The sequence below is a fragment of the Anthonomus grandis genome, chromosome 10, assembly GCF_022605725.1.
Source record: "Anthonomus grandis grandis chromosome 10, icAntGran1.3, whole genome shotgun sequence".
NCBI lineage: Eukaryota > Metazoa > Arthropoda > Insecta > Coleoptera > Curculionidae > Anthonomus > Anthonomus grandis.
Genome location: NC_065555.1, coordinates 111,283 through 135,756, shown reverse-complemented (window position 1 = coordinate 135,756; position 24,474 = coordinate 111,283). Strand labels below are relative to the sequence as shown.

At 31.1% G+C, this 24,474-nt stretch overlaps 1 protein-coding gene across 18 annotated transcripts in view; it reads left to right on the top strand.

Annotated features, from left to right (window-relative positions):
* Positions 1–24,474, top strand: part of LOC126741524 (tropomyosin-2) — a 37,258-nt gene that overhangs the window by 7,499 nt on the left and 5,285 nt on the right. For 3 of the 18 annotated variants that reach the window (XM_050447969.1, XM_050447976.1, XM_050447958.1), the window contains 5 exons: positions 8,585–8,718; positions 14,482–14,599; positions 16,893–16,963; positions 17,365–17,440; positions 19,090–19,152. In XM_050447969.1, coding sequence (XP_050303926.1) covers positions 8,585–8,718; positions 14,482–14,599; positions 16,893–16,963; positions 17,365–17,440; positions 19,090–19,152 — 462 coding nt within the window. Of the gene's footprint in view, positions 1–4,114; positions 4,459–8,584; positions 8,719–11,918; positions 12,037–14,481; positions 14,600–16,892; positions 17,089–17,159; positions 17,231–17,364; positions 17,441–19,089; positions 19,153–19,325; positions 19,389–19,749; positions 19,813–24,474 lie in introns of those variants that run through there. The other 15 variants (XM_050447970.1, XM_050447966.1, XM_050447961.1 and 12 more) reach the window with 10 other exon arrangements.

Here is a 24,474-nt window from a genome sequence, read left to right as displayed (position 1 = left end):
ACCTATAACTTTTTTTCTAATTAGGATAAAGAAGTGATTTTTATCTTTTCATAATCTAGATATATGAGGCTACAACACTATCGACTGAAATTTTTCATTTGTTTCTTTATTTAGGAGGGGGAAGCTTTAGAACGCAAATTTTTTTTTTTGCTCGATTTTTTCCGCGATACAGGTCGCAACGGTTCTTTGAATTTTATGAAAATTAATGGGTCGATTAGACCTGGTCTCTAGATGGTTTGTATACTTTTTGGTTCTCAGCATACGGAAAGTTTTTTTTTTTAACGCTCAAAGTTTCAGACACGTGTGATATTCTAGCTCCGTTTAACGGTATCTTTCCGGAAATAGTGACTCACAGAAGATATGTGCGCCTTATCGAGTGCTACAATTTTTATTAAGGACTTTTTTTGAAAAAATATTTTTTTTTTGGAGAAAAATAAAAAAAACCCAAAAAAATTGATTTTTTTAAATTTTTTCTCTGTAAAATTTTTAAGGTACAAAATTAAAAAAAAAACCTGCATCCTTTCCGAATAAAACGGTGTTTTAAGTTTAAGGCTATCGTTTATACAGGGTGAGCAGTGTTCATTTGAAAATACCCTTTTTTACGCTTTTTTTCTTCAAATATTAATAACTTTTTAGTGGCGGCACTTAGAGGTTTCATTCAATTGGAGCATTTAAAGAACCTTTTAAAACCAATTTTTTGACACACTCTACAATCATCTACGTAGAGTAGTTTTTGCTCTACACTACTTTTTGACTTTGACGCCTTATACCGCAATGACTATGCCACCTACGAAGACCATTTTTGCCCTCAGACACGCGGAATTTATCTGGCTATAATCCACTAAATACCGTTTTGTTTCAAATATCACAATTTTCCAAGAAAATGCAATTTTCCATGAAAGATCTCAAAATATGGGTCAGCTGAATATTGGTACCCCACCGGGCCCGATGATCAGGGTATAAAAACTAATGTGGTCACCCAACAAGTACGCGTCTCCATGGCAGCGAAACCGGCGATTTTCGCCCGTTTCCACCTAAAATAAGACCCTTTTTATAATCGAAATTTAACTACTAAAACCGATTGGAATCGGTCCAGAATTGATGTTAAACTGTTCCTAAGGCTTTAAACTATTTTTCCATGTACAAATCATAAGGTAAAAACCTTTTTTTATACCCGAAATCATCGTCTGAAAATGGTCGATTTTGACGTCTATGCGCGATTTTAATGCCGAGTTTTACGGCGGTTTTGACAGCATGCCGTCAACGTGGATGAATTGACTCGGACTTGCTTCCTAATTTCATTGATAAAATGCTTAAAATAGCTCAGAACTTCCCTGAAATTGGTATGGAATTATTCAAGAGACTCTGGAGAATCCGAATATATACATATATTTTACCAAATCGGGCTCTTTTAGCCGTGATAATTCGGCAATGTTTTGACGTTTCAGGATTTACCGTGTATTATTTCAATTATATCCAAGGCATTTTGCTAAACAAAAATAACAATACAGTGGGTCCTAATGATAAAAAAAAAATCCAATTTAAGGGATTTAATGGATATTATTATTTTATGTGTGTAATTTATTTTTTTTTTAAACTTGATTGGTATTTGCTCGATTTCAATCAAATTTGGGTTTGGCTTAGGGTATAATTATTAATTTTTTGAAAGTTTTTGATATATTGAGTTTTAGGGTTACGTGACAACCAAAACTTTTTTCCTAACATTTTCACATAGAAGTTTTTTTATCTAATTAAAAATTGTTGAATTTAAGATAAATTTCATCGAAATCGGGCCAAAATTGGCACATCTATAGCCATTGTTAAGGAAAATTGGTCAACCTCGAGTTGGAACAAATTTATTTAAAAACTACTAATTTTATCAACATTTTCAAAAGGACCTTTTTTGTTCCCAATTAAAAACTTCTCCATTTAAATCAAACTTCATGAAAATCGGATCAAAATTGGCATATTTACGACCATTTTTTTTGGAATATTGGCCAACCTTGACTTCAAACAAATACATTCAAAAACTATTCATTTTCTTAATATTTTCATTCAAAAACCTTTAGTTTTATCAAAATTTTCATAGAGACCTTTTTTGTTCTCCATAAAAAATCTTTTATTTTAAACCTAATTTAATCGAAATCGACCAAAAATTGGCACATTTACGGCCATTGTTTAGGAAAATTGGTCAACCTGGAGTTGGAACAAATTTATTTAAAAACTACTAATTTTATCAACATTTTCATAAAGACCTTTTTTGTCCCCAACTAAAAACTTCTCCATTTAAATCAAACTTCATGAAAATCGGGTCAAAACTGGCAAATTTACGGCAATTTTTTTGGAATATTGGCCAACCTCGACTTGGAACAAATATATACATTCAAAACCTGTATATTTTCCTAATATTTTCATTCAAAAACCATTAGATTTAACAAAATTTTCATAGAAACCTTTTTTGTTCTCCATTAAAAACCCTTTACTTTAAACCTAATTTCATCGAAATCGACAAAAAATTGGCACATTTAGGGCCCTTTTTTAGGTAGGTTTTAAATTGGTCAACTTCGAGTTGGAACAAATCTTATTGGCAATAAACTCACAGCAATGTCACGCACGACACTTTTAATCTAACCTAACTTGAAACAATAATTTTCAAAGAAGTACAGATTTCCCTTAGTTTGAACTATATAGAATCATTTATATAATACCAGGATATTTTCATTTAATACTATTTTGATGTTATGATAGGAATAGAATATTTCTATAATACCATCAATTATTTCTCCTTAATTGTCTCAAACATAATTAATTAAATAAATTTATATTGGATAAATAAAAAAGCAAACAACCATTTGTACACTGAATTTTCCGTATTATTCCTTCTTTTGACTAATTTATAAAATATCCTTAAGGTCGTGATTCATAATTAATTTTTTGCGTCACAAAAAAAAATCTTATCAAGCCAATAAATACTAAGTAATCTTATTTATTTTATAAAGTGGCAATGAGCCATACTTATTTCGATATTTTTTTATTATCTGAAAGAAAATCACATTCGTGGTACTATACAGGCAATTTTTGATCCACCGTAACCTTATCACTCTAGTACATTAGTAACTATCCTATTGTAATGTCAAGATTATGTATAATAATTATCATATTTATTAACAAATTACCGAGTATCTATCTAATTGAAAAATTCATTGAATAAAGGAATAAAATTCTTTTAAATTTGGTGCCACTACTGCCTCGCCTCTGAATTGGATGCATGACGTCTGTGCGACGTTGCCACTTTTATAAAGCAACGAGTGCCTTATAATAATTATAAGAAATATTATGTTGCAATGGTGAAATAATAATAACATTTCGTTAAGTTTGACTAAGTTTTATTACTACTGCAGGATTTACTATTGACGTGTTGACAGTAGTTGTCATCAGTCGCGTCACTGTTGCAACAAGAGCACTCTAATTGTGAAATATTAAATTTTATTACGAGGGCATCATGAATTAAAAAAGACATATTTGAGTTTTGTGAGGTTAAATTGGCTTCAATTGCCTGGAATAAGGGAAAAATTTACTGATTATTCCAGGCAGTTGCAGTTGCATTTTCTGAAGAGAGAGAATTTTTATAAATATTCGTTCTGAGAGGGTCTTATATTTATACACAAGACAAGTTCTCTAGTAATAGGTATTCGATGAATTTTTTCCAAAAATTTTTTTTTTTCAAAATCTTGTACAAATTTTGAAAAACGCTGAAATAGGTGTCCAACCAAATTTTTCATAGAATATTTGTACAAATTTTCCAAATTGTATTCGATCAATTTTTTAAGTTATGGACATTTTCTCAAATTTCTTTTCCTGTATTTTTTTTTCTCTTGTACAAATCTCGATAAACGCTGAAATAGGTGTCCAATTATTATGTCCAAAATATTTTAACATCAGCAATATATCCTAGGAGCCCTTTTAGAGACACCCTGTATATGCCATCTTCCCACGTTGGTGCAATTCTTCGTGTAATTTCTACTGTATATTAAGGAAATTAACGTCAGTACGGCAACGTCGTAATCCGTTCCCCATTCATATGTCGTCGTTACGCAGGCGTCGTTGTCCGCCATCTTGTGCCGGTGACTCGCCCAGTCCGTATAACCACCAGTCGCCGTATCGTAGACACCGTTCGTCACGATTCCGTAATTTTTTTTTGTTAATTTTCATCCTCTTGTTCTTCTTCGTCGAGAGGTAAAATTAATCCGAATACTCGCGTGGTTGTGCTTTTGGTTAAGTGACTCGCTAAACCTCAAATAAAACAACGCGACAATGACCTCGAACATCCAACAAGGGTCCCTCTTGGACGTGCTCAAAAAGAAAATGAGACAGACCAAGGAAGAGATGGAACGGTACAAGGACGAGTGCGACGAGTATAATAAGAGGTTCCAAGTGGAGCTGATCAGGAGGGAGGAAGTGAGTGACATTTTCGATTGTTTTTCGCCACGTCCTAAGCCTTAAAAGGGTCTTTTATGCCAAAACAACATTTAAAAAAAAAAAATCAATTTTTTGCACTCACCACACCTGTTTTATTCATGCAAATATACGGTTCTTGTTTTACGAGGTAAATTACAATAATTTTGCTTGATAAATTCCTGATAACTGTACTTGCTTAATCATTTATAAGATCAAGTTGCTGCTTTATTAGATACATAACCTCTTATTATTTAAGCAGGAATATTAGAATTCTTAGAAGTCGAAGACCAAATGAGTCATAATATCCAAATTCAAAGTAGTACAGGACAGGACAGAATGTCATTAAAAGACTTGTCTAGAGTAATTTATAAGACTTGCCAGTCTACCAAAATTCAAATCAGATCAAAAACAGCTGAAATTTGAAGCTCACAACTTCAGAATATTCTACAGGCAAAAGAGAATTAAATGGAGAGTCTATATAATATATAGAAATATTTAGTGATTATAAAGTGTGTTTGAATTTACCTATAGTGCCATTGAACAGGTCAATATCATTATTGCTGTGTAAAATATTAAACAAGCTCCATATAAAGGTGCATTTCTTGCTAAGTTAGTATAGGTCTATTTTCTAAATAAAAACAAAGGTGTTTTCTAGAGTGTATAGGTGGAACAAAAAAGTTAAGGTGCATCAATTTTATATTTGCATAGTTTAAATAAAAAAAAGTGGGCTGCTCAGAATAGCGCAGTGCCTCACAGGTAAAAAATTTAATATTTGTAAAAGTAGTTTATGCTCATACCTCCGTTGAAGGTATATTTCATTAATTTTGAAGCATAGATACTTCAAAAATCTGTGCTGAACATTTTCTGGTCTGTCTATGTGCATATTAGAGTTGGGGAATTACACCATTGCTGCATAAAGTATTTTAAACTTTATTCAAATTAAATCAATTCATTTATTTCCATCGACATCATAACAATGTATAGGAATTGTCAACAAAAAACTACAATGCTAATAAAAATAGTAAAATTACAAAAATATGAAAGGAAACAAATTTAGTCAATAAATCTACAGGTAAAGAACTCAAGAAGTAAAAAGGATACTCAGCTAACATGGTCCTAAGAGTTAAAAGTTGAAAAAGTCTAAGCTCTCTTTATTCTACATGAAAGATAATTAAACATTTTAAGAGATGTAATTTTCAGACCATCCTGTACCCTTGACATCCAGGTAAAAAATATATATAATTTATCTGCATTTCGAGTTTTATAAAAATTAAGTGCTCATGTGGTTGGAAAGATTTTTATGTACTTTAAGATATAGATGTTAATTATTATAGTTAGGTCTAAAAGTACCACGGCAAGTTTCTCTGAAAGAAAGTAGGCCATTATACAAATTACCAAGACTAACCAATCTTTTAAATTTTCTTGTTGATCTGATGTCTTTTCAAGGTAGACTTAACAACTTCATGTGTTTGTTTAATATCAGTTTGTTGTGATCCCTAGATCTCTCATAGAGTCGACATTTTCTAGGGAGTATTACCTAACTTATAACTGTGCTTAATTTCATGCACAGCAGTTTATTTATTGTGCATCAATGTTTCTTTGCAATAGATTACAATCCTTTGAAAATTCTATTATGTGAAATATTTTTAATTCATCTGCAAATAAGACACTCAGACATACCAGTAGCAGTGATATCATTGACAAATATAGAAAAAATTAATGGGGCAAGATAGCTTCCTTAAGGGGCACCACTCAGTAACAATTCGACTTAAAGCCATTGAATTCAACAAACTGGGAATGATCTTTCAGATAGGAGATATAAATGAGTAATATTCAAGGAGGATAGCCATGAATTTTTTCTATGCAATATTATTTCAAGATATTCTTGGCATTAGTCTGATACACATTAAGTAATAATAATAATAATAATAAACGTCTTTTATTTAGCAAACAAATAATTTACAGTTGTGATGATCATACATACATTTCTATAGGGATATAAGAGAGGCAAAGTCTAGCCATGTGGCTACTCTTACTTAACCTACCTAATCCCTCTGAAGTGAAAATAAAACAATATCATGCAACGTATTAGCGAACAGCTCTTTAAATGTACGCACACATTGTAGAAAGAAAAAAAAGTTACTTAAAGAATTATTATACACAACGACAAACTGTGCGATACAAGAGACTGTACTATAGGTACTATAGCTTTATCCAGTAGCAGGTAGAGATTTTCTTTAAAAAATAGTTATCCATCCATAGTTCATCCATATCCATAGTTATATTTTGAAATAATTTCAAAGCCTAGTCCAGTTCAGCATACAATGCCAATACCTGTTTATAAATTCTTCAAATATATTATAAGGTTGGTTTATTACACAAGTCAGATACACTTTTCCTGATTATTCTCCCATTTTTTATTATTTATCCTTTTTTTTTTTATTAAGTATTGCCTCAACATGCTCATTTTAAGTGTCTTTTTGTCTTTAGTAAGAATGAAAAAAAATCCTTTTTTATTCATGGTGAGTTTGTTGATTAAATAAAAACAAACGCATTTTGTATTTAAATTTGTTAATATTAAATATTTTATAATTATCAGGTATGGAATTATATAGGGTGATTGCATTATATGAAAAGGATCTTTTATACATAGATGTTTTATGTAATGGGATGGAGAATTAATTTTTGTTTCTAATATTTTGTCCATGCATGCTTGTCCTTGGCAGAAATTTATTTTTAAGAGTATTCGAGGTGTTAGTGGTATTGAGAAGCTTATGCACAAAATTTGAAAGATGTAGTTTTCTACGGCTTTCCATATTTAGCCAGTTAGATTCTACAATTTTATGAGTAATATGGTCATGCTTCCTGATTCCGTATATCAATCGACAGCATGCGTTCTGTACCCTTTGTATTTTTTGTTTATTGAGAGCAGTAACACATGGATCGTATATAAAGTCACCATAGTTGAAATGTGAGAGTACTAATGTGTCGCATAAACTTTTTTTCAACGAGTAGTTAAGAATGTGCCGATTATTAATATATAATTATAATAATAATTTCAGCGCACAGAAGCTTTTTCTTGTTATATTCTGAACGTGTGCACTAAATCTGAGATCTTCGTCGATAGTTAAGCCAAGATTTTTTGCGCTGGATACAAATTTTAAGTATATTCATAAAACACTGAGAAATTGTTTTAGTGTGTTATGGCTCAGTTATTTAACAATCATTCAAAAATTCTGTATGATTATGCAAAGGCTAAGGTCAAGCAAGCCCACACTCTTTATTTACAGACAAATTCATTTTTTTTTCTTTTTAATATTAAATATGAGCTAACACATTTAGCAGTTTTTTTTTAATGCAAGATAATTTAAGGACTATTAATTCTTGAATCAATTGAGCAGCAGTAAAATGTGGAATGCCATTTTATTGACAAAATGACTCATTTAATAAGTGCAAACTTTAGATTAAATTTTATGCGTCATGGTTGCATAAAAATGGAAAGAATTTCAAAAGAGTTGCCTAATATTCGGTACAGTTCATCATTAAGTGGGAGGATTATTTACAAAAAAAAAATATTTTTTTTTTAAAAGTATATAGCCACAATGCAGGAAGAAAGTGCTACATGTATATTTGTGTCAAATTTGATCAAATTTAGTGTTAATAAAGAAAGAATTTATCGTTCTGGACAGTTACAGAGCAGGAGAGGGGGAGAGAGAACTGCTTGTAAGAAATCAGTTAAGTTCTTTTAAGGTCACCCGTAAGAACCACAATTTCAATTAAATAAAATCATTTTTTCTTAGTTGTCAAACCCATTTATTGCCATTGACAATTAAAATTTATGAATATTATTGGGCTTAAATCTAGCGTACTTCCTTCCTGCCGAACGAATTGTTAAACTCCAGAGGGCATGCATAATAAAAGACCAATAACCCATGTAGTACATATAACCCATTTGAATAAAATACTATTAGTAGGTACTTACTCTATTGCGTAATAATGTGCGTTTAAGTTCTCATGCAGAACAATACAAAAAAAAATGTGTCTTCTTTTGTATTAAATTTAACAAAATGTTGGGTTCGGCGGCTCTAAATAATCCAATTTACGATGATGTTTTCTTTTATTCCAGGCCGAATCCGAAGTGGCCGCCCTGAACCGTCGCATCCAGCTCTTGGAAGAGGACCTGGAACGTTCCGAGGAGCGTCTGGCCACGGCCACCGCCAAATTGGCCGAGGCCTCACAAGCGGCCGACGAAAGCGAAAGGTATTCACTCATTCACACCCCTCAAACTGCAATTTGTTGAGATTTTTATAAAGGTTTATACAGACTGTCTAACTCATATACAGTCAGAGATAAACCCAAGTATTCCATTGAAAAAGAAAGGATCTTGATGATGTTTTCTTTATAAAATGAAACGTTGGATGGTCGTTTTTTCTATAATTTTTTAAAGTAGAAAAAAATTAAGAGATCGAGCAGCGATGATGGACACTCAAAACCGTAACTTGGCATTTTGAATAAACAATATTAAAAATTAACTGGAATTTCTAAAAAAGATAATTTCGATCCTTGGTATTTCACTTAATGTTTATTTCATAAAAAGTATCTTTAGTCCCTTCCTTGGTACATATATTGCTATGAATGATACGTCATACCATATTCTGTCTGTGGGTTTAATGGAGAGTATAGTTCACTTGTCACTTTTTTAACACAAGGTCCAAAATGAAACACTTTTCAAGTTCCATACTTTTAATGTATTAAAGAAATTCAAATTAGCGAAAATTATAAAAAGTTAATTTGATTTCTAAAATAGTTAAACTTTATAGTTTGCAGAGTTGAATAGAAACAACAGTTAGTAGAATAGAGCATAAATTCATAACTTCAAGTCATTGCCAAGATCAGGTCGTCCAAAAATTTCTGAAGGAATAAAATTAAACATTCTGCTCTCCGTCGAAGAAAATCCAAACAATGCAACTTCACAAATTCGTTCAGTAGCTAATAATATAGCCGGAACGTCAGTAAGACGCATCTTAAAAGCAAATGAATACCACCCTTATAAAATTAGACTAATACACGAATTAAAAGAGGACGATCCTGATCGAAGAAACCAATTTTGCGAGCAAATGATGAACATTTGCAATAATAACCGTCAGTTTGTGTTACGAGTTTTGTTTTCGGATGAAGTAACTTTTTGTTTAAACGGTGTCGTAAATCGGCAAAATTATCGGGCAACTGAGGCTCATACACAGTACCATAAATCTATATGAATGTTTGGGCTGGTACCGTGAAAAATAAAGTAATAATAGGGCTAGAAAACTTAACAGGACAACGCTATTTGAATTTTCTTCAAGAAGATCTTATCCCTGCTTTGGCTGCCCTATACCCAGACGATGTGTGTTCCCAGGAAGATGGATAGGACGAAGAGGGCCAATAGAGTGGCCGGCCAGGTCACCAGACCTAAATCCCTGCGACCATTTTCTATGGGGGTACCTGAAAAGTAAGAAGCCAAACAACGTAGAAGAATTAGATATGAAATTAAACGTATCTCACCCGAAATAATTGATACGGTTTTACATGAGTTTGTAAACCATCTTGCTTTCTGTCAAGAAGTAAATGGGGTTCAGTTTGAACACTTGATACATTAATAAGAGTTTTCACAGTTTATAACATTTTATCCTCCATTTTATCTTAATTTGTAAATAGACGTAGTTACTTGCTTTCTTGTTGGTTAAATGTAAATATTTCTAAAACAGTAGAGTTTTGAGATAAGGTGTATTAAACGAAACTTGCTTGGAATTTCGCCTATATTTCATAAATGCAATAAAAAATATAGCATTCCATTTAAAAAAATGATTGATGACGTCATATCTTTTTTTTCTTCCACCCTGTGTACAAAAATTTATGTGAAATAGTGCGCAACTTAAAATAAAAATCGACGGGTCCGAGCGTTTTCTCAAAAAATCATGTCTCTAATTTTTATCGAATTTATGCGGAACTTTAGGCGGTCACTGTGTCTCTATACTTGATAATAAAACTGTACTTTGTTTATTGGATTTCCAATAAATTGATATTTTTATGAACAGTTATGAAAATCAAGATATACTTTTTCTATCTATTGTTCAATTTGCAAAATCTATAAATGCGGAGATAATTGAATCATTATTATTTATTGCATTTGACATACTTCAAATCAAAATTCTGTATTGATTTCAAGGATCTAAGCACTTTCTTTAAAAATACCAAAATTTTTTTATCACCTATAATTTTCTTAAAAAGCATTTTTCTCTCAGGTAATTATTTTCTGCAAAAAAAACCGTTTTTCAAAAATACAACCCGTAGCCCCCCACCCGCCCCACATAACTTACCAGTAAGAAATTGTTTTCAAAAATCATTGTTCTCCAAAATAATATACATGAAAACTACACAACTGGTTTCTACCTTAATATCTAATCTAATAACACAGTTTGTGTATTTAAATTTGATATAATTATATATATGTATATTAATAAATATTTGATACAAAAACAGTGCTATTAGGTTGGATGTTATGGACGAAAAACGGTGATTTTTCAAAAGAATTTCTTACTGGGCAAATGTTTGGGGTGGGTGGGGGGGTAAGGGTTGTGCTGTTGAAAAACACTGATTTTTCATAAAAATTTTATCAAATATTTAAGGTGTAGTAATCGAGTTTGAAAACTAGATATGTAAAATCCGTGTCACTTTTTTTAAATATGCCAATATTTTCTCCATTTTGTAAACAGAATTGTATACATATATTCTACAGTTTAATAAATATACCAAAACCAAAAATTTACTAAAAAATAAATATAATTATATTTAACCATAATAATATATGATGTGTTGCTTGGAAAATGCGGTCTCACTATAATATCATAAAGTCTAATAACTACTATTTTTAATAAAAGATTTGTATACTTTAATGGCTATAGAAATATAGTGCGAGTTGAACCTCACTACTCTCAAGTTCTTGCTCACACTAACTCGATTCAAAGTAGTACCATTAATGTTGCAACCAAACTCAATAATATTGTGTTTCCTAGAAAATGTTAAGGATCAAGTAAATTAAATTAGTGAGAATTACAAAAAGTTAATTCAATACGCCATATACACGTAGTTAGTTGACAAACCCAATTCTTACACCGACTTGTGGCGTCATTACACCATATTTCGACTATTAATTTGGCCATATTATGCGTTACTCATATCGTTCTATTTTCGGAAGGGAAACTTAAATTGATTCCGTCAAATAACCTCAACAGGAATTTATAAAAATCTCAACATATTTTTTTTGTTTGTTTATTTTGAGTGTGTTTCATACCTTTACTAATGTTATAAGGTGCTTTAAGTGTCACATTCAATTAAAGCACCTTGATCTAACACACTCCAAAATGTCGTTGTTGTTTTACTAACTGAGTTGATGTATGTATGATTTGCCGCTAAAAAAGGATACGCAAAGCTTTGGAAAACCGGACGAACATGGAAGACGATCGGGTCTCTGTATTGGAACAGCAGTTGGCGCAAGCCAAACAGATCGCCGAAGAGGCCGATAAAAAATACGAAGAGGTATATCCACTTTTAATTATTTTTTTTTTAAAACGTATAAAAAATCAATACAATCTTGCAAGAATTGGAAAATGACCTGCTAAGGGTCGCTTCTACATTTTTTAGCAAGATGTAACATCATTACTTTGTATCTTCTTAATTTCCAATTTACAGGGCGTCATATTCGTCTAGGTGGTTTCCTTGCATGTTCCCTTGCACAGTTTTATTTGTTAATTATTGAATATGTTTACTAGAATTGTTTGTCTCTTGATATTAGTACTTGGGTTAAAAAAAAAAAAAAAAAGAACTTTCTTAATTAACAATTTCTCTATGATTCTAATTGGTTGGACTTTAATTGCCTAGAATCATTCATGTTTTACTTTCAGTTAATTAAAAATTGCCTGTAATTAAGCCTTTTTGATCAGATAAAGTATTTTTCCAAACACTGTCTGAAATAAATTATAAAATTTTCATTTGTTTCCTTAGTCCAGGCAGTTGAAGTCTATAGAAACTACGTAGCAACTTCCAACTGAAGGAGAAAAATTAATAAATTATTCCAGGCAGTTGAAAAGCAATTTTTGACATAAATTATCGAATATTTTCAAAACTATTGAAGATGCTCAAATGAAACAAAAGGCATTTGATTGATCAAAGGTTTCTTAAGAAATGTTGTCTTGATCCCAAAGTAGTTCATCCAGTAGTTTCAAAAACCTGGATTTTTTGAAACAGGAGATGACTGATGTTAATGTAACCTTAATTTAAGCTTACAAAAAGCGAAATATCTCGAAAACAATTGAAGATATTCAAATGAAACAAAAAGCATGAGATTAATTAAACATTTCTTAAAAAATGTCGTCTGGGTCTCAAATGAATTTATCCAGGAGTTTTTGAGTTGTCCAGGCTTTTGTGGGAGGTGATGATTGTTCCTAACCTCACAAAAAACAAAATAATTGAAGACAATTAAGTGAAATAAAAAGCAATTGATTCATCCAAGATTTCTCATAAAATAGTGTTTTGGGCTTAAATTAATCTATCCATAAGTTTTTCAGTTATCCAGATTTCTATAAGAAGAGGTGTTTGATATTAATCGAACCTAACCTCACAAAGAGCAAAATATCTCAAAACAATCGGAAGATATTCAAATGAAAAAAAAAACATTTGATTGATCAAGAATTTCTTAAGTAATGTTGTTTTAGTCTTAAATAAATCTGTCATTAAGTTATCCAAGGTCTTTATGGGAGGAGGTGACTGATTTAATCCAATCTAACCTCACAAAAAGTGAATTATCTCCAAAACTATTGAAATTATTCCAATGAAATAAAAAGCATTTGATTCATCAAACGTTTCTTAAAAAATGTTGTTTTAGTTCTAAATTAATTCATCCAGGATTTTTAAAGTTATCCAGGTTTTTGTAGAAAAAGTTTTCTGATGTTCATCCAACCTAAATTCACAAAAAGTGAAAAATCTTCAAAACTATTGAAGATGCTCCAATGAAATGAAAAGCAATTGATTCATCAAAGATCTCTTAAAAATGCTGTTTTTATTTTAAATTGATTCATCTAGTAGTTTTCGAGTTATCCAGGTTTTTGTAGCAGGAGATGACTGATGTTAATGTAACCTTAATTTAAGTTTACAAAAAGCGAAATATCTCGAAAACTATTAAAGATATTTAAAGTGTGATTGATCAAAGATTTCTTCAAAAATGTTGTTCTGGTTCCAAATTATTTTATCCAGTAGTTTTTGAGTTATCCAGGTTTTTGTAGCAATAGGTGACCGGTGTTAATCCAACCTAACCTCACAAAAAGTGAAATATCTCGAAAACTCTTGAAGATCCTCTAATGAAATAAAAAACATTTGATTCATCAAAGATCTCTTAAAAAATGCAGTGCATAACGTAAATGAGCAACACAAATCGCTCATTACATAACCTAACATTTTCATAACGACCTAATTTTACTATTTCTATCTTAAATTCATCACCCCAGTACGAAATTAATTTAAAAAAAAAGTAAAAAGTTTCATTATGACGGAGAATCAAACCTACAAATTTGGCAACATGTGATCGAGTGTGTAAACCTAGCCAAGCCGTGACGTCACGTGTCAAAGCCGCCCTTGAGTTTAAGAATTTTTTCATTAAGAAATTATGAATCATGTTAAAATTGTTATTATGGATATTGCCCCTTTTTAAAAATTCGATTTACTATGAAAAAATAAATAAAAAAATTTGTCGCGGATGAGAATCGATCCTGCAACAACAGTCAAGTCTGGCCATGACAAATTTTTCATGGCCACCCTTGACCCTCCGAAACGTTCCGCCATTTCGTCGGGTTCCAAGTTTATTGACAAACAATTCTAGTATAACGCGGTGAAATTAAACGGTTTTTACCTCTCCGAGTGGCTTTCTAACCCCCGAAATAAGTAAATTATCCTTTCTTAATTTTTTTTTTTGAAATATCACACACACAGGCAACGCAAGATTCTCGAGAACCGCTCGTTGGCAGATGAGGAGCGCATGGACGCTTTGGAGAACCAACTGAAGGAGGCCCGATTCCTCGCCGAGGAAGCCGACAAAAAATACGATGAGGTTAATAATTATTTGTGTGACAATGATGCGAAACCGCCCTAACAATCCGCGGTGTCTCAATTGTTTCTTTTTTCCTTCCAAAATATTATTTAATCTTGCAGGAACGTTTAGTTTTGTTTTCTTTTTGTAGTGTTCAGTTTAGTGTGAATTCAATATTAACCATCAACTCTCGGGCTTTTTAACAAAAAAAAAAAAAAAAATGAAAAATACTCGGTTTTGGAACATACTTTTTTCAAAAAAGTTACGGTGCTTCAAAGTTACCAGATCTGTGCTCTAGTGATGATTTTATTAAAAGTGTTTTTAGTTAATCTTATAAAAGACGTGACGGCTCGAATTAACCGTAATCGAGCTTTTTGATGCGGTGCTTATAGTGAAATGGGTCCAAGATTTATTTATTTATTATTATTTTTGTCCTGGTTCAGTTAGTTTTTAGGCAGCTCTAATTACATGCAACCAAAGTTGATCAAGGGAAACATGCTTGAAATGTACTCGATTGTTTTGTACATTTTTATTTAGCAACTAACAATTCGTTTTAGGTCTTTCTGTTTTGTTTTTTAAGTGGTTGTTACAAGTTTCATTTGGGGTAAGTGAGTTTAATTAATTTATCCTGTATACTGTAAGACTATAGTATCATTCAAAACAGTTCAAAGTAATACTTATTTGTTGTTATGATAAATTAAAGCAAGCAATCTTGTAGCAACCAACAAATTTACTAACCAGCATTAAAGGCTTTAAAATAACAGACAAAAAAAATTATTTTGTTAAATTGATTGTTCATTGTCCAATATTGACACAATTTAAACTGTCAAGGCATTTTAAACTTTTAAGATAATATTGTTATAACTTGTTGTTGTTTAATCGGAATGTTTTTTTAATATAAGTGGACATTGAAAAAAAAAAAGACTTGGCCGAACATTTCTGTATAGTAGTGGGTGATCCATGACGTCGACTGGTTTTCAGCAACTGGCTGCAGAAAATAAAAGTATGTTCCATTTAAGGTATTTTTCACATTTAAACAAATCAAAAGCAGATTTTTACTTGGTCCTATTCGTCTTTTGAGTGTCATACTGGAGTATTCTAGAAATCAGTAATTTCAATATTTCAGCTACTAGAAATCAAGATATTTACTTGCCAATAAGAGTTAAATCACTTTAATTCTTCCAGGCACTCCAATGAGAAAAATATCAATATGTTGATTGTTATTGGATAAATTTCAATATTTTTTTATGAGTTGAATAATAAGCCCCTGGAGTATCTTAGAAATCAATAATTACAACATTTTAGCCACTAAGAATTCAGATATTCAATTGTCAATAACAGTCAATTTATTTTATGTTTCCAGGCACTCTAGTCAGAAAAATGTCAATATCTTGATACTTAGTGTATAGATTTCAATGATTTTTTCAGTGGTTGCTTGAAGAACTCTCGGAATGTCCTAGAAATCAATAGTTACAATATTTTAGCCACTAAAAATCCAGATATTCAATTGCCAATAAGAGACAAATTATTTTATTTCTTTCAGGCATTGCAGTGAGAAAACTGTCAATATTTCAATTTTTAGTGTATGAATTTTTTAAAAAAGCGTTAAAAGAGCCATTAGAGCATCCCAGAAATCAATAACTAGAGCATTCTAGCCACTACAAAGCAAGTTATTCAATTGCCAATAAGAGTCAAATTATTTGATTTCTTTTAGCTCTGTAAGTTATTTATTCCATTGGAATTTATAGGTTCAACTATAGTAAGTTGTATAAAGCGTTGGGATGGCGATCTGAATGACCTGGGTTCGATTCCTTAAATGGGCACGACTTTTTTTTTAGAAAGACTCGAAAGCTATAAATTTGAAAAAAATACAGTTTGCTGATTTTGACACTAAGTATAGACACTAAAAAGGCAATTTGTCACAAAGCCAAATAAAGAACCAAGTGGATGACCTGTGTTCAATCTCTTTAAAAGGGAATTATTTATTTTTTTTAGAGGAAATTAATAATTAAAATGTATTTAAATAGCGTTAGGTCTTTATTTGGTCTCATAAGAGTCACTTTAATTGTACATACCTACAAATCCCTTCTCATGTTTATAAAAATGTCATCATGCGTCAGGGTAAAATTTTGATTTATTAATGACATTTCCTCAGGTCATGTGTCAAATTTTAAGAGGGGGGGATCTGGAAGATCTACTCCAAATGCTTATCGTTTACGTAAAGAATTTTTAATAACCGTAACCTAACAATCAGGAAACAAACAAATGCAATTTTCACTACAGTTTTGTTTTTTTTTTCTCGTAAATCCTCCAGGTAGCCCGTAAGTTGGCCATGGTTGAAGCCGACCTGGAAAGAGCCGAAGAACGTGCCGAAGCCGGCGAATCGTAGGTTTTCTTTGTTGTTTGTTGTTGTGTGTGATTTTGCCTGTTTGTCAGTTTTTTTTTTCCACGACATCCTTAAAGGAAAAAGAGGAGGAAGCATTGGACCCCAACTTTTTAATTTTTAGCATGTAATTAATTTTTTTTTTGTTTTATTAATTGTTTTTTTGCATGATTATTTTTTTGTTTACGCTATTGCCAGGTCGCCAGGAAGTTGGTACTTATGGAACAGGATTTGGAACGGGCAGAGGAGCGAGCGGAAGTTGCTGAAAGGTGCTTTTTTTTTTTTTGTAGTTTGCATGCTTACTTTTATTTTTCAAAGAGTTCATTTTAAATTAAAAGTCAATTAAATTTATTTATTTCCTTATCAACTATACTAATAATTAATAATTTTCATGAAATTTTAGCAAAATCGTAGAGCTTGAGGAGGAACTCCGCGTCGTAGGCAACAACCTTAAATCCCTCGAGGTCTCAGAAGAAAAGGTAAATCTTTCACTTGTTTTTTTTTTTGACACAATATAGCTTCAATTGTTTTGACCAAAAAAAAAATTGACCTCAAAACAACGTCTCCTTATGACAGAAATCGCTCCATTCAAGTGTTGCCAATTTTAAGTAACAAGAAAGTTATTTATTTAGCATCAGAGCTATATAATATAAATACAGAAAAAAAAATTTGCATCATTATTGCAATAAAAATGAAAATTCGAAAATTAAATTTCACATGCAGGTTATTGTAGTGTGAATAATGTCAATGACTGATGAAGCTAATTTTTAAAAACATTGCCAGTGGCGTAACATACGGAGGGACTTGGTCCTTTTTTGCCTCAAATCTGCGAGTCAACTGTTAGATTCTTCATATAATTTGGCAAAAAAGTTACTGTTGCAAAATTATGAAGTTCAGATACACAAGAGTTAACTTAATAAAACGAAATAAAAATGTATAAAAAATATTTTACTACCAATGTAGATTTTTTTTTAATTTGCCGATATGTTTTAGAAAAAAAATAAGTTTACCAATGGCGTCTGTAAGGAATTTATCATAGAGTAACGCGGGGAAATATATAACAACATAAATGTCAATCGCTCCCATTCTGACCTCTATCGGACCTACTCGCAATACGAACACTGAACTTAGAGCGTACCCATGTAGGTTTGCGACGTGAAAACTCTCGTTGCCATATTCTCGTCGTCAGAAAGAGTATAATCATAAATATGTCCAATGATACGGTATTGCCATATTACCCGCACCCATCTAACTCAGGGTAATATGGCAACATGTTTTCGTTATGTAAAAATTAGGAATTAGGAGTTTTTTTATATAAAAAATGCTAATGATCCCAAAAACATAAATTTATTTCTAATGAAAGAAGTCAAATACAAAACATGAAAACTTATTAATATAATTTCTAGTGGCTACTAGTAGATATCTCCTAATTTAACTGTTTCTTTAAGCAAATTCGGATGATGGCGTACATTCTTCGCAAAATCTGTCAGATCTCGTACATATCTCAAATATTTAGTATAAAAACAGCGTTATTAGATTGGATAATATCTGCCAAAAACAGTGATTTTTCAAAAGAATTTCATCAAATATTTGAAGTGTAGTAATCGAGTTTAAAACCTGGTAAGGTATGTAAATCCCGTGTCAACTTTTTTAAATGTAGAAATTTTCTCCATTTTGTAAACAGAATAGTATATGATATACGTATATTCTACAGTTAAATAAATATACCTTGACCATAAAAATATACCAAAACCAAAAATTTTCTACAAAAATCGTTGAATAATTATACATTTAGTTACAAGTTTAACACTTAACCTGAATTTTTTATAGTGTGCTCTAATTTGTTTAACAACAAAACTGAAAACGTCAAAATTCCATATTTAATAAAAAAATTTCATCACTATCCAGAATCGATCCTAAAACACACTCACCAGTGCGAGGCAACACTTGAACGTGTACAAATAAATCTAGAGGTTCACGACAACCACCTTTGACCCAATCAAAACAATTGAAGCTATTTTTATATATATATATATATATATATATATATATATATTGTTTTTTTTTATTAAATTAATTTATTATCCCCACTCTTTCCCCTTTAAAAAAACAAAAAAAAAAACTCTAGGCCAATCAACGCGAGGAGGAATACAAGAACCAAATCAAGAACCTCACCACCCGTCTAAAGGAGGTACATATAGAGTCGGCTCGAACGAAAAAAATTGTTTTTTTTTAAATTTCTTTTCAGTGTTGCCAGCTTGTGTCCCTTTTACTGACCCCCTTTTATTTTTTTTTATTGATATTCTAATAATCGATGTGTGCTTGATAGTTTTTTTTTTTTTTTTTGTTATCGCACTAACTTAGGCCACTTTAAAAGAAGAAGAGTATTCGGTGACGTTAAAGCAGGTGACGCAGCAACTGAGAGAGGTAATTAAAAATGATTGGGAGGAGGAGTTGGAGGAGCAGGACTTGTAGATTGTTTTCGGTTTTTTTTTGCCAGAGTAGGGACATTTTGTTGTTCTTTTTTTTTAGTCAGCTTCTGGTTCATTCTCTGTATATTGGACGCCTATGTTTCTCTGTATATTATCTCCTCATACATTTGTGTTTATTTTATTCATTTACTGTCTTTATCACTTAATACTACATATTTGATTAGAGAAAAAGAGAAAAATCTTCTCTCTTTCTCTCATGGCATGTTGTAAATTAATAAAAGAGTCAATGATATGCCGTAGAAAAGTATCTACTATCTGTTAACTATTATTGTATCATCTTGTTTGTTCTATGTTAGGCTGCAGTGACCAGAGAGCACAGCGAAGACAAAATCCGCATTATTTCAGACAAATTGCGTGAAGTAAGTGCCATCTTATGCCCATCATTATTTTTTTATTTGCACTCTCGTTATATTAAATTAATGGGTTAGAAAGTTTTTTTTTTTTTTAATATACGCGTTACGATAAATCGTTAATTAGTATTTTAACATTTCGGGAGCGTGGCTTTTGTATACAAGATGGGGCAAAAGTAGTCACCGGATTCATTTCATTTGGTTATTTATTATATTAGAATTTATTTTATCAAATTGAAAAAATAATATTGATCAAGTGTTTGTATCCGGTTTATGGCATTTTTCATCACTTTTAGTAAATGACACCACTCTTTGATTCTGTGGATTGAATTTTGACCTAAACCAAATGTACTATTTTTTCAAAAACCGTTGATTTTTCAAAAAATTTCACTCTTACATAAAAGAACTTTAGTCTTTGGACTTACACACCAACCTTTGACTCAAACTTCTATCTTTAATAGCAAAAAAGTTATCCCATGTTTTGGAAATTGGCTGAAATGTGAGAAATGGTAAAAAACTGAAAATTCAAAATTTCTCAAAAAACGTTAATTTTTCAAAAAATTTCACTCTTATATAAAAGAACCTTAGTCTTTGGACTTACACACCAGTTTTTGATTTAAGGTTCTATTTTTAATAGCAAAAAAGTTGTAACAAACTTGAAAAAGCTTCCGAAGGTTAAAAATGACAAAAAACTGAAAATTCCCATTTTCTCAAAAAACGTTGACTTCTCAAAAAATTTCACTCTTACATAAAAGAACTTTAGTCTTTGGACTTACACACCAACCTTTGACTCAAACTTCTATCTTTAATAGCAAAAAAGTTATCCCATGTTTTGGAAATTGGCTGAAATGTGAGAAATGGCAAAAAACTGAAATTTCAAATTTTCTCAAAAAACGTTGACTTTTCAAAAAATTTCACTCTTATATAAAAGAACCTTAGTCTTTGGACTTACACACCAGTCTTCGATTCAAGGTTCTATCTTCAATAGCAAAAAAGTTATCCCATATTTTGGAATTTGGCTGAAATGTAAGAAGTGTCAAAAAACTTAAAGGTACAATTTCCTCAAAAACCATTGATTTCTCAAAAAATTTCATTCTTTCATAAAATATAGTAAGCATAGCGGTTTACATGTCATTTTTTGATTCAAGTCTCTATCTTTAATAATAAAAAAGTTATAACATATTTTGAACAGGTTTGGTAGATAAACAATTACAAAAACTGAAATTTCGCATTTTCTAAAAAAAGTTGACTTTTAAAAAAATTTCATTCTTTTGTAAAAGAACCTTAGTCTTTGGGCCTACATACCACCCTTTGATTCAAGCTTCTATCTTCAATAGCAAAAAAGTTATCCCATATTTTGGAAATTGCCTGAAATGTAAGAAATGACAAATAGCTTGAATGTGCAATTTTCTAAAAAACCGCTGATCTCTCAAAAAATTTTAGTCTCTTATAAAATTTGCTAAACATTTTATTTTACATCTTTATCATATTTATTTTTACATATTTATCACTTTTTGATCTAAGTCTCTATCTCTCATACCAAAAAAGTTGTTGACATGTTACTCAAAAACCGTTGATTTAAAAAAAAAAATACATTCCTATGAAAGTGAAACCCAGTCTATAGGTTTACATACCACCTTTTGATTCAAACTTCTATCTTTAGTAGCAAAAAAGTTGTAAAAGTTCCTGAATAATAATAAACAACCTTTTATTAAGTTAAATTTTATATTGTTTCTTAACAATTCGTTTCATATATCAAATTTTTAAAGCTGAATGAATTCTTGAGTTATAGTCAGATTTGGGTAAGGTAGAGCCTAGTGAAGAAAAAATGGAACTTTAAGCATAATAAAATGTAATTCTATAAAAAAACGGGACAAAACAACTAAGGAATGGACTTTTTAAGTAATATTTATAATTATTTCAGGACAGTATAGGAGGATTCTTAAACATGAATGTCATGCATAAAATATGTCTCTAGGTCCAAAATTCAGAGAGCTAGACAATTTAGGTTTAGGCAACTTTTTTTTACAAAATTAGCCTTCTATTTCCAATCAATTTTCCAATGAGGGTTTCACGCAAAGCGAAATATTAATAGTTTCATACATCCAGAATATTTAAAGAAGTTTATCAAATAATTTTATAAAGAGGTTACAATTATGTTGTAAAAAAGCGAAGTCTAGACCTTTAATGGAACATTGAGAATCTAAATTCCAAAAAAGAACTCGATATCTACTATACTTATTTAAGGATGACAAGTTTTTCCTTATTTCTAGTATTTGTAGGCTGAATATTTTACTTAGCTGACAGTTTTTTAGAAGAAATATTTTTTCAAAATTCATAATTTTATTTAAAAAAAAAATGAAATTTTTCTACTGATAATGCCAAGGATATTATTTTAATTTGCTTTACTATTTTTTCGAATTTCTTGCTTTTTGACGTAACAATGTATAGTTTCACAAAACTTATTTGATTTTTGCTCTCAAACTTTTACTTTTTATCTAATTCAGTTAATACATTATTTATTATCAGAATTAGTTTTTTAATAAAATTGAAATATCTTTATGGTCCTAGTAATAGGGTGATTACTTTTGTTCCATCTGTTGTATGTATTCAAAATGGCCGTTGGGCGCCATCTTGAAATAATTGAAAGTAAGCTACGCATACTTGATTCGTTAAAATATTATATATATTTTTTTAATTGACATCTGGTCACTATCTAACAGTTGTGGACTCATGGACATGGATCATTTTTCATTTCTAAAATGTATATATTAAGTAATGTCCCTCTCACCTCATTAACCACCATCTTATTCTTCGCCAATCGTTATTGTATATGGGTTAGTGGGCAATTGTATTTATTACTCTTTAACAAGGTTAGATTCGCACCGAACCGTAAGTATTTAAGGCAAAAAACCGCTTTATTAACCCCATTTTGTACATTTGGTTTGGCTTATTTATTATTGGTAGAGGTGCATGTTAGAGATTTTTTTTTGTGGCAACAACACCTCACAACTACCAGGTGTTCCATGAAGAAAAGTGTGAATATTTCAAAAACACAGCTCAATATTAAAAAAAAATCTAATTGGCACATAATTAGCTTATGACTAAGAGCTAATTTGGAACACCTTGTATTTGAGATATTTTTATATTAAGATGCTGATCCTTAAAGGGTTGGTTATTTTTCAAGGGTATTTAACTCTTAGCGGCGCCTAATTTAGTTGATAAAAAATACCTAGGGGAGCCAAAATATTTTTTTTATGAATTTTTATATTTTTTGTAAAATTGTAGTAATTTAATACATTAGTAATAATAAAAATCAGTTTTTTGTTAAATTTGAATAATTCGGTGGATCATATTGTGGACCCCGCGACACAAAATAAAAAAACTAAGAATAAGATAACAAATTTATTTAAAAACTCGTACAAACTTGGGTACTAAAAATTACGTTGCATGATAACTTTGGAAACACTCTTTACGTTTTCCCAATCACAAAGGGACTTTACATATGGAACATACCCAATCCGTCCTTACTGGGTTAGCCTTAGTGCTACAAAGCGCGCACCTTCTTCTGGTACTCCTTGTAGGTTAATAAGCAGATGACCGCTGTCTTATCTCTAAGGGTACGTAACGTTTGTATTTTTTATTTCAACATCTGATGGTGCAACCAAATTTCTCTTTCGATTTACAAGCGTTTCTAAGATTAAACCGTTTATGACACTTCGTCTTTTAAAATCTTTAGCAGACATTTTTGGTCACTCCAACCTATTACAAATAATATTGGAATTTACAATTATTGATGCATCTAATAAGTAAAAAAATATTCGATGCCACCACTTTTTACTGCGACGGTCAATCTTGTAGTTAGAAAGTCTTTGGTCAAATATGTTGACTCCATTCATATTAGAATTGTAATCGATTATAGATTGAGGACATGGAATTTCAGTAATTTGTCCACTTCTTTCTTTTCTTTTTACTGTTCCTACATCTTCTGGCTGATCAAAATTTGATAACATGTGAACACATCGACTGTCTTTCCATTTTTTAGCTAACAATCTGGTACTGCTTGTAAACCATTGCACATGACTGCGTTTCAAATTCTTGTCTGGTTTAAATTTTGGCATATGACGACGATTAACAACTTACGGTTTCAACAGCATGGATTTTTCTTTCTTTCAATTGTTGAAATAGATCGACGCTAGTAAACAAATTATCAACATATAACACATAGTCGTTATTTTCTAAGTGTTTTATCAAATTTGTAACGACTCTTGAACCAAGGCACTATTCTATTTCACCAGTAGGTGATTTTCCAGTGTACAAATCAAATTTTAGGCAATAACCAGATTTATCAGCTAACATCCACATCTTATTTTGATTGGTTTTTTTGGCATGTACTGCTTAAGGCTACTACGACCCTTAAATTTAATCATTGACTCATCAACTACAACTACTTGATTAGGAAGTTATGAGTCAACAGTTCTAGCATAAGGCGAATTTTATAAAGCTTATCATAGTCTAGGGGAAGATTTTGGAGGCTTCAGATGGAGATGACTCAAGAGCCATCCAAATCTTTTTTGGGTCATTACTGAGCTGATAAAAGCATCATGCAATTCGGGAGCAATTGACCAATAATCTTTATAGCTGGGACTACGTTTGATACCCATTAACAAA